The sequence below is a fragment of the Neopsephotus bourkii genome, unplaced genomic scaffold (assembly GCF_033783945.1).
Source record: "Neopsephotus bourkii isolate Nb327-2 ecotype Australia unplaced genomic scaffold, CSIRO-AGI_Nbou_v1 NB_2, whole genome shotgun sequence".
NCBI classification, from domain to species: Eukaryota; Metazoa; Chordata; class Aves; order Psittaciformes; family Psittacidae; genus Neopsephotus; species Neopsephotus bourkii.
Genome location: NW_026900519.1, coordinates 1214720 through 1224270, shown reverse-complemented (window position 1 = coordinate 1224270; position 9551 = coordinate 1214720). Strand labels below are relative to the sequence as shown.

At 57.1% G+C, this 9551-nt stretch overlaps 3 protein-coding genes and 2 non-coding genes across 7 annotated transcripts in view; 2 read left to right on the top strand and 3 right to left on the bottom strand.

Moving 5' to 3' along the window:
* Window positions 1-9551, bottom strand: part of PEX11G (peroxisomal biogenesis factor 11 gamma) — a 343872-nt gene that overhangs the window by 24495 nt on the left and 309826 nt on the right. The gene's annotated exons all lie outside the window — the stretch shown is intronic.
* Window positions 988-1060, bottom strand: TRNAF-GAA (transfer RNA phenylalanine (anticodon GAA)). Its single transcript has one exon. It is a non-coding gene; the product is annotated as a tRNA-Phe (tRNA).
* NDUFS7 (NADH:ubiquinone oxidoreductase core subunit S7) lies at window positions 1122-4914 on the top strand. Of its 3 annotated transcripts, XM_061359138.1 has the most exons (8): window positions 1428-1458; window positions 1590-1626; window positions 1786-1854; window positions 2230-2347; window positions 2919-3098; window positions 3173-3219; window positions 4146-4234; window positions 4721-4914. In XM_061359138.1, exons 1-8 carry the CDS (start codon window positions 1443-1445, stop codon window positions 4816-4818), a joined length of 654 nt encoding a protein of 217 aa, XP_061215122.1. In that variant the 5' UTR covers window positions 1428-1442; the 3' UTR covers window positions 4819-4914. The 3 variants fall into 3 exon arrangements, with proteins under 3 accessions (XP_061215292.1, XP_061215122.1, XP_061215206.1); XM_061359222.1 differs by lacking the exon at window positions 1786-1854; XM_061359308.1 differs by lacking the exons at window positions 1428-1458; window positions 1590-1626; window positions 1786-1854 and adding an exon at window positions 1122-1189.
* On the top strand, window positions 1172-1245 carry TRNAN-GUU (transfer RNA asparagine (anticodon GUU)). The gene has a single exon. It is a non-coding gene; the product is annotated as a tRNA-Asn (tRNA).
* Window positions 5457-9151, bottom strand: GAMT (guanidinoacetate N-methyltransferase). The gene is made up of 6 exons (XM_061358537.1): window positions 8809-9151; window positions 8113-8258; window positions 7969-8032; window positions 7061-7128; window positions 6650-6760; window positions 5457-6301 (listed from the first exon to the last, which is right to left on the bottom strand). Exons 1-6 carry the CDS (start codon window positions 8990-8992, stop codon window positions 6161-6163), a joined length of 714 nt encoding a protein of 237 aa, XP_061214521.1. The 5' UTR covers window positions 8993-9151; the 3' UTR covers window positions 5457-6160.

Here is a 9551-nt window from a genome sequence, read left to right as displayed (position 1 = left end):
TTCAAGAGAAACCAAGAGAACTTGAAATTCAGAAGTTTAAATGTAAATTGAGATACAGATGTGTGTTCTGGCTATAGTTACTAACATATATTTTAATTATACATTTAATTACTTTATAATGTGTTTTAATATGCATTTGGAATCCTTATGTTATCAAAGCGCCATTAATGAGTACCTAAACTATAGGTGACTTGGCTCTCAGTTTATCCTCAGGTTCCCTCTCCTTCAGAACATGATCTTGTGTGCACTTCCCACGTGAAATTCCTAAAGTACTGTTAAGTTCTTTCTCCAGCCCCCTGTATGGCAGCAGAGCTCCCCATCCACCTCGCCTTCATCTCAACCCTTTTCACACCTTTCACTATCCCAGTTTGATTCAGTGTGGACAAGTTCTCCTTTCAGAAGTCAAACTGTGCTGTGCCAAAGGCTGATGAAGAGTGTAAATGTGATTTGGAACACTCTCAGCTGTTTGTATCTTTAAAAACCACCTTCAAACCGCCCGTTACAGGTTCCTTACAGGGCTGTTTGCACCTCGGGCCCAAACTCAGTCCTGAGATGTACAGGATTGTGTTGTCAATCAATTAAAGGTTGATGAAGTGAATCGTTAAAGGTTTGCTGCTCTTGTGTGCTTCAGTTCTGCCGAGCAGGATGCTGCTGCTGTGCTTGCCTGGCCAGATGCTTCCACCTCTATTTCACACTTTTTGTGTATCGGATAAAGCTGCACTATTGTGCTGCAAGTGCCAGTTTCATGTTAAATACAGTGGGGTGAGTACAAGAAAACAGATGTGCTGTTGTCTGGTCCTGTGCTTCATTTGAAGTTCTCCCCTCTGCTGAGACCAAGCTGCTTGTTGAACTCATCCTGTTTAACTAAAGCAGCTTCCTTTGCTCCGTACCGACATTAAAATGACTTGGAGCCGGGTTTTGATGCCTTCTCCGGCACTGGCTTTAGTGGCGTTTTGCAGCCCGAGGCCCGGCAGGAAAAGAAGCGGTTGCCGAAACCCGGGATCGAACCAGGGACCTTTAGATCTTCAGTCTAACGCTCTCCCAACTGAGCTATTTCGGCTGCGCGGAACCGCTCCCCCCGCCCCTCCCGTCACCGCCGGCGGGGCCCCGGGAGCCGGCCCGGCCTTGCTGCCACAGCAGCGGGCGCGGCGATGGCGGCGGCGACAGTGCGGTCTCTGTGGCGCAATCGGTTAGCGCGTTCGGCTGTTAACCGAAAGGTTGGTGGTTCGAGCCCACCCAGGGACGCCCGCTCCCTTTTTCCTCCGCGGCTCAGCGGCACCGGTCGCGCCCGACTCCTCCCGCTTCGTTTTACCGAGGCCCGCGGAACTCCCCGCGCAGCCCCGTGTTCCCCGCCGGCGCGCTGAGGCGGTGCACCGGGTCCGTGCCGGGCCGCTTAGCCGGGTGCACCGCGCCCAGAGGTTGCCTGAAGGGCTGCGGGCGAGATGGCGGCGCTGGGCTGTGAGCGGGGCCGGGACGGGGCTGAGGGGGGAGCCGGGCAGCGGGCGGGGGCCGGGCTCGGGCCGTTCCCTTCCCTTCCCCGCAGTGGCGGTGTCCGGCCGGAGCTGAGCTCTCCCGTCCTCTCGTTGCAGGTCTTCGCCTCCCTCGGCGCGGAGCCCTGGCCTGGCGGTGAGGGCCGGGGCTGGCTGGGGTCCGGGGGGGGACCGCATTGGGTGCTCGGTGTTTTCTGTTCCCTGAGCGCTTGGTTTCTCCCTGCCTGGGGCCGTTGTGCTCCCCGCAGGGTCCGGGTCACCGTGGTCACACAGCGGGGGGTGTGCTTCTTTCCAGGCCCGCTGCCGTGGCGCCTGTTCGCAGCCGACTGCTCCATCAGACGCCGGTGGCTGACCAGGCCGACAGGTACCGCTGGGCCCATCCTCCTTGGGGTGAGGGATCCTCAATGGGACAGGGCAGGAAACCTCCTGTGCGCAGCAGCTCTGTCTGTGCCTGGCAATCCCCTCCTCTCTTCATGTCTTAAACAGCCAGGTTGCTGTCAGCCTGGACATGAGCCCACCGGGCCCCCTCTGTAATGTGGGTACGGTGAACACAGGGGCTCTGAGCAATAACCACAGTGCTCCCCACAGTGAGGGGAGCATCCCTCTCCCTGCTCTAACACAGTCTTCAGTGGGTGTCCATAAGCGGTGTGCCATGGGATCACTGCTCCCTGGGGGTGATGGTTGTATGCAGTTACACTGACTAACCAGAGCCTGACACTCCTGTGCTCTTTGTCTTCAGCTCTGTCCAAGTCCAGCAAAAGAGCTCAGCCATCGTGCAGAAGAAGTCCTACGTCCCCAGCAGCAGGGGTGAATACATTGTCACCAAACTCGATGACCTGGTCAACTGGGCGAGAAGGGTGAGCGTCTGAAACTCGTGCTCGCTAGGGAGCGATGGTGTTGAATGCTTGGAGGTGCTGCTGGTGCGAAATGGGGTTGAGCCGTCTCAGGATAAAAATAGGTTCAGAATTCTCCAGTTTCTTGGCCGAGAGGTTGGGGTTTGGGAGGGTGGTGCAGAGCAGTGCCTGTCTGAGCAGAGCTGACCTTCAGACACGAGCAGGAGGTGCCTTCTGGTTTCCTATAATCCTTGTACCGAGTGGCTGCTCTGTGCCATGGAGAAGGCTGAATCCAGGGTGCTCTGGAGTTTTGCCTCCTGCAGTCACCGCTGCCCTTGTGCAGGGCTGCTGAGTGTGACATGTTAAGGGGAGCGTCTTCACCTCTAAGCACGTTCAGCATCCCTGAGGCTCCAAACACTCAGATCTCTACACGTCTGTTCCCCTGCAGCGGTGCGTTTTGCTCGCCTGCATAACGGCAAACACCGTTTTCACTGAGCACACCTTGAACCTTCTCTTGTTCTGTTCCGTTCTCTATCCGATCACCTCTTGCCCTTTGAGTCACGGCTCTCTCCACAACCTGCCTCTTGTGCTGCAGAGCTCCCTGTGGCCCATGACGTTTGGCCTGGCCTGCTGCGCCGTGGAGATGATGCACATGGCAGCTCCTCGCTACGACATGGACCGCTTCGGGGTGGTGTTCCGAGCCAGTCCCCGGCAAGCCGACGTCATGATCGTGGCTGGCACCCTCACAAACAAGATGGCCCCGGCTCTTCGGAAGGTACTGGGGCTGCAATGGGCACCTCATGTGCTGGGAGGCAGTGGGGACTGAGCTGAGCTGTCTCTGTCCTGCAGGTCTACGACCAGATGCCAGAACCTCGCTACGTGGTCTCCATGGGGAGGTAAGTGCCAGGACGTGCTTGGTGCCTCCTGCTTGGTGGGAGAAATCTGCTTGAGCCAGGGAGATGAAGGGAGAGGAACCCATTTCTCAGTTTCCTTCCAGCCCCTGAAATTACATAAGGAGCCTTGTTACAAAGGAAACATAAAGGCTCCCTTTCGTTAGGGTGAGGAGCATGATGTCTGTCAATCCCTGTGAACTGCAGAGTTTTCCCTGGGGTTTTGCAGCTCTCAGAGTCTGGGGACTTGCACATGTCCAGAATATCAGACCTCGTGTTTAGATGAAACCTTTCAAACAGCTTCTACAGCACAAGACAGAGCCTCAGCTCTGAGCAGCCCTGGCACGGTGGAGCTGCCAACCTGTGTGTCTCCTGGGGCTGAGGGCAGTCATTTCACCAGGGCCTGGAGTGGAGAGAACAGCTCTAGAAATGCTCTGTGCAGATGTGGTGAAATCAAAAGGGGTTTGCTGGATGGAGGAAGGACTGTTTAAATACCTGCTTCGGAGGAGTAATGAAAATGGTTTGGTTTGGTTGGGTTTGATTCATAGAACCACAGAATGGTTTGTGTTGGAAAGGACCTTAAGATCATCCAGATCCAACCCCCTGCCATGGGCAGGGATGCCTCACACTAAACCATCTCACCCAAGGCTCTGTCCAACCTGGCCTTGAACACTGCCAGGGATGGAGCATTCACCCCTTCTTTGGGCACCCTGTGCCAGCGCCTCAGCACCCTCACAGTAAAGAACTTGTTCATTACATCCAACCTGAACTTCCCCTGTTTAAGTTTAAAATTCATCTTGAAGTGTAACTCCTTGCCTGCAGCACTCTGATGAGGCCCCAGCCTCATGTTATCCTCTGCCTCCTACTCCCCTTTGCCTCCTGTCTGCCCTAAGCCATGTGTAACCAAGCTGAAACCTGCCCATCTCTCGCAGCTGTGCCAATGGAGGGGGTTACTACCACTACTCCTACTCCGTGGTGAGGGGCTGCGACCGCATCGTGCCGGTGGACATCTATGTGCCAGGTAGGAAGGGTGGCCCCACGTGCCATGGCTCCAGCTCGGAGCAGCATGGCAGGGAGGTTAATTTTGCCTGTTTGGACAGTGCTCAGTGGAGTTTCTCAAGGTCTTTCTGTTTCAAACTGGGGTGGTGAAGTTGCAGACGCTTCAGTAAGATCCAGTAAGCGAGTGGGGTGGTTCTGGTGATGCTACTCACCAGTAACCATTGTGTAAAGGGTGAGCTGTAGTTTAGTCGACCACATACTCTTGTGAGATATCCCTTTATTGGAAAGTGAAGCATTTCTATGGTTTAAAAAGACCTTTCCAGAAAAACACTTCAGTTTCTTTCAAGAACAGAAAGCCTCTTGCTTTTTCAAACCCCACAGCCAGTGGCAAAGGCAGAGGGAGATGGAAGCTGCTTGCAGGCAAAGCTTGGGGTTTGTCACTTCTCCATCTGCTGGCTACACTTCAGTGCAGCAAGCAGCCCTGTGGCTTCCTTTTTGTCTCTCTCAGGTTGCCCACCTACAGCTGAAGCTTTGCTGTATGGAATCCTGCAGCTTCAGAAGAAAATCAAACGGGAGAAGAAGATTCAGATCTGGTACAGGAAATAGCCTCTTATTTATGACCCCCCCCCTTGCTTGCTTTCATACGCACAATCAACCCGTGTCCTCACACGCCTTCTAATAAAAGTCTACCTGGTTAAGACACCCTTCTGTCATTAATGCATCTTTCCTGTCTGAAGTGTCCTAACTCATGGAAAAAACACATTAAAAAGCAGGAGATGGATTTGGTAACATTCACTGTGGTGGTTTCGGATCTGAATGGCTCTGAAGGAGGATGTTTGAAGTTACCTATCGTGACATAAAGGCTTTGCCTGAAACCTGGGCCTTGCTCTTTGGCTTTGTGGGGAAGTTTTGAGACCAGCACAGGTCCAGGCCAACCCTGAGGCCTCCCCGAGCTCATCTCTTACTACCTACTTTTTACTTACCATTCCTACAAAGGATCTAATAAATCCTTTATATCTGTGTGCAAAGCAGCCAGAAATCAATTCTATTTCTGTAATGTTAAGTAAAATAATGCTAAAAATGTGACTACTAAAAACGAATGCTGCAGCACTCCTTGGTACAGGAGGAATGGAGCAGCCCTGGCAGGTTTTGGTGCTGGATGTGGCCTGGGACAAGGAGCAATCACAGCAGAATTACACACACACGCTTCTGAAAGACAAATAATTTGCTCTGAATCAGCAATGGTTGATTTCATTTGGGTTCTTTAATGGATTTTATCCCTTCTGGGTAGAGAGAGGAAACGTCATTCACGCACTATTGAACTGCAAGGAGGTTGTGAGGATCAGAACTCGCTGCAGTGGGCTTCGGACATAAGTACTGGGAAAACCAGCAGGGAATTGCTGCAGGAGCAGCCAAAGTGCCTCCAGCCACCCTGGTTCCTGCTTCTGCCTGGTTCAGGTCATTTGGCCACCAGGGATTTCTAAGAAGGATCCAGGTTTTAGAGGATAACATCTCATCCTTGAAGCCCTTTGGCCAAAGGCTCTGCACCACGCGCTGGGATTACAGCTTCACTGAGGTCATCAAGGAGGTCTGTGTCCTGAGTGGGAACTACCAGCACTTGGGATGGATGCTTGGATACTGGTGGGACTTTGCAGAGCCCAGAGGCCCCTCCAGGGCAAGGGCTTCACGCTGGGTGACATCCTCTGGGTGACATCCGTGGTGGGGCCAGGAGTCCTTTTTCCAGAAGGTTCCTGAAGACCCAGGACTTCCATCCTAAGCCTCCAGCCACCTCCTGCCTCCAGGTAAATCAGCTTCAATCTTCTCGGCCTCAAAGGATGCAAGAGCTTTTTTCCTCCTCGAAGTGTGCATCATCAGTCTCCTTTCCTTAGTGTTTGCTTCCTGTGGCTTCAGCGCAGCCCCAAGGGATGGTGCCAGGCTGGCAGCACCCTCAGTGCTTAACAATGGTGGGGGTGATCATCTTGTGGAAGGAGTAGTACCTGCAGTCCTTGGGGGAGACCAGGTCCATCACCGTTGTGCTGATGTTCTCCTTCTTGAACCCGGCCTCCAACAGGTGCCCTACCTGGGTCTCCTGTGAGAGAGAAAGGCGCGAAGGAGCAGGCAATGGATTGAGCTGCCCAGATGCAAGTGGAGATGCTGAGCCCCAGCCTGTGTGGACACAGGACAGTACAAGCAGTTGCTGCAGGGAGCCTCATCTTGGGCTGCTGTGGGCAAAAACCTGTTGACCTTCCCTTAATGTTCCCTGCTAAGCCCTGGCTGGAGGAGCTAAGGAGCTGGAGGGCTCCTGTGCTGCTCCATATCCACAGTGTCAGCCACGTGCTCGGGGATGCAGGAGGTGCACAGCCCGAAGGGGCAGCTTTGGGACCCTGGGTTGGGCTGGGGGTTCCAGGCCCTCCCCAGCCTGAGGAACAGTGCTCACCTCAAACATCTTCTCGATGTCGGTGTACTTGGTCTTCAGCAGCTCCCCCCAGGAGGTCAGGTTGCAGTAGGTGAGGACCCCTCCGGGCTGCAGCAAGCGGAAGGCATGGTCCTGCAGTGGGGATGGAGGGGGGCTGGCTCAGCACGTGGCTGCCACCTTACCCCCCTCCAAGCTCTCTCTTCTCCCTGCAGAGGCAGACATTGCCCCAGCCCTCCGCACCCTCCTGCTGCTCCCCCACAAGCAGCCACCATCGTGTTGGGGACTTTGAGGTTTCCCCACAGGGCAGGGAGGGGGCTGCAGACCAAAACCCAGCTCTGACTTCGGCTCCTGAGCTCTCCAATCTCCCCCAAACCCACCCAAGCCAGGAGCTCTGGCCCCTTGCCCAGGGCAGCTGCACCCCAACCCCGTTACCTTGATGAAGGCGAACTGATGCGTGTGCCAGGTCTCCTCCGACAGCGGGTAGGTGTCATACAGGATCCCTGCCCGGGAACACCGGAGACCATCCATTAGCCAGAAGTCGGCAAGGTGCCGGTGGGGCTGGTGTGCCAGGGAGAAGATTCCCCCTTCCTGGCAGCCCTATCTCTGGCTCCCTCTTAGATAGGGACAAGGGACACCCATGCAGCCCATAGAGGGAGTGAGCCAGGCCAGGTGCTCACCCTGCCTCCCACTGTTCATGGTGCAGCAACGTGCAGGGACCCTTCTGTCTTGGGGCCCTGTCTCACTGCTCCCAGGTTCTGCTGCAGGGTCCAAGGAGGGGATCCTACCCCTCTGCTCTGCTCTCATGAGACCCCTCCCTGCAGCACTGAGTGCAGTGCTGGTGTCCTCAGCACAAGGACATGGAGCTGCTGGAGCAAGTCCAGAGGAGGCCATGAGGACGGTCAGGGGTTGGAGCACCTCCCATATGGAAACAGGCTGAGAACATTGGGGCTGCTCTGCCTGGAGACCTCAGAGCAGTTTCCAGTGTCTGAAGGGGGCTACAAGGATGCTGGGGATGGACTTTTCATTAGGGACTGTAGTGATAGGACAAGGGGTGATGGGTTCAGACTGAAACAGGGGAAGCTCAGGTTGGATGTAAGGCAGAAGATCTTTACTGTGAGGGTGCTGAGGCTCTGGCACAGGGTGCCCAGAGAAGTGGTGAATGCTCCATCCCTGGCAGTGTTCAGGTTGGACAGAGCCTTGTTTGACATGGTTTAGTGTGAGGTGTTCTTGCCCACAGCAGGGATTGGACTTGGATGATCTTCAGGTCCTTTCCCACCCAAACCAGGCTGTGATTCTATGACCTCCCTCCAGTCCCACAGGCCTGGCTGCAGGTATCTCACCACTGAAGTGCCCATCCGGCAGCGTCGGTGCCACGTCCTCCCACAGCCCCTTCATGGGCACGACCTGCAGGTGGGAGGGCAGCGCCGTGAGCCCCGGTAGCCGGCACCCACCGGCACCGTGCACTGGCACAGCCCCCCCCAGACCTTGTGGGGCTGCATCTGGGCCCATTCCTCCAGCCGCTGGAAAACCCCTGTGTTGCACTCGATGATCCAGTGCTCCTGGATGTTGAACTCCTGCACCTTGGTGGCAGCGATGCCCATGCCGAAGCCCACTTCCAGCACGCGGCCGCCTGGGGACAGGGTGGTTGGGCTTTGTGATCTTGGAGGTCTTTTTCAACCTAGTTGGTTCTATGGGTTTAAGAGGGCTGTGCCTGCATAGGGCCAGTGAACACAGTGCTTCCCGCACTGGGGTGAGAAGCCAGGAGCAGCCCCATGCCCACATCACCCACTGCCTCCCCACCTACACCCTGCAGCAGCCCTTTGCCCCCACTGAACCCCCCAAGTGGCTGCAGTGGGGACAAGCAACCTCTCGTCAAAGCCTTCCCTCCACCAGCAGCAGCACAGCCCAAAAAGCAGCAGGACAGAACAGGGCTGTGCTGTGCCTGCACCCCCAGACCCATCCCCGCTGGGGAATGTGTCACCCTGACATGAAAGCACAAGTGCCACCGTGGCCCTGCTCCTGCTGTCACTGCATGGGGACCACTGGCAGCAAGCAGGGTGCACACAGTGGGGTCCCCCGGCAGCAACACCCCAGCCCCATTGCTCACTCACAGGGAAGCTGCTCCGTTCCCCACACCTGAGCTGCACCCCATGGCACGACCCTGAGCCCCCCCAAGTTACCCCTCGACGCAGCCACGGCCGCCAGCGAGTGCATGTAGGGGGTTTCCCAGCGCTCCATCACCGGCTTCCCCAGGATCTCCAGGTGAGCATCGGGCGCATCGTAGCCGGCCGCCGCGTCCCGCCAGGCTGCCCGGCAGTCCTCGCCCTCCGTGAAGATCGGTGCCGCCGCTGCCCGGGCGCTCATGGCCGTGCCGTTACCGCTGCGGGGCCCAAAGTCCGCCCGCTGGACTCAGCGGTGCTGGGGGAGGGAAAGGGGCCGCTGGCTCCTGGTCGGCTTTAAATAACCAGGGCTGGAGAAGTGCTGAGTGTGCACAGCGGGATGGGGCCCTCCCGGGGGGAACGGAGCCCTTATCGGGAGCTGGGGGCCAGGCTGGGGCAGGCAGGGGCACGGGGACGGGCCCCGCTCCTGGTGGCACCGCACTGTGCATGGCCGGAGCGGGAAGGCCCAGCACCGCTTCGTGACGGGGCGGGCTGGACCCGTGCAAGGCAGGGACACACGGAGGAAGGGCTTTTCCCTGCGGGGCTGCACGGGGCCGCGCTCCGCCGTGCCCTGCGCGGGGTGACCCCGAGCCCCGCCTGCACCGCATGGAGAGGAAGGGCCGGGCCCGGAGGGGGTGGAGGCGGGCGGCAGGACCCTGCGGCGCGCCACGGGGCACACGTGCTGCGGGGCGGACTGCCCTTCCCGTCGGCCCCCGCGCGTTGCGTTGCGTTGCGTTCCGCTCCGCCCCGCCTTTCCCTGGGCG

Bases quoted from the DNA above. Each gene is read 5' to 3' on its own strand.
- NDUFS7 (XM_061359138.1), top strand. The intron at 1,855-2,229 runs GTACCGCTGGGC...CTTTGTCTTCAG, and splicing joins GTGGCTGACCAGGCCGACAG to CTCTGTCCAAGTCCAGCAAA. The intron at 2,348-2,918 runs GTGAGCGTCTGA...CTTGTGCTGCAG, and splicing joins TGGTCAACTGGGCGAGAAGG to AGCTCCCTGTGGCCCATGAC.
- GAMT (XM_061358537.1), bottom strand. From the start codon at position 8,992: ATGAGCGCCCGGGCAGCGGCGGCACCGATCTTCACGGAGGGCGAGGAC. The intron at 8,259-8,808 runs GTAACTTGGGGG...CCCTGTCCCCAG, and splicing joins GGCCGTGGCTGCGTCGAGGG to GCGGCCGCGTGCTGGAAGTG. The intron at 6,761-7,060 runs GTAACGGGGTTG...TCCCCACTGCAG, and splicing joins ATCAGTTCGCCTTCATCAAG to GACCATGCCTTCCGCTTGCT.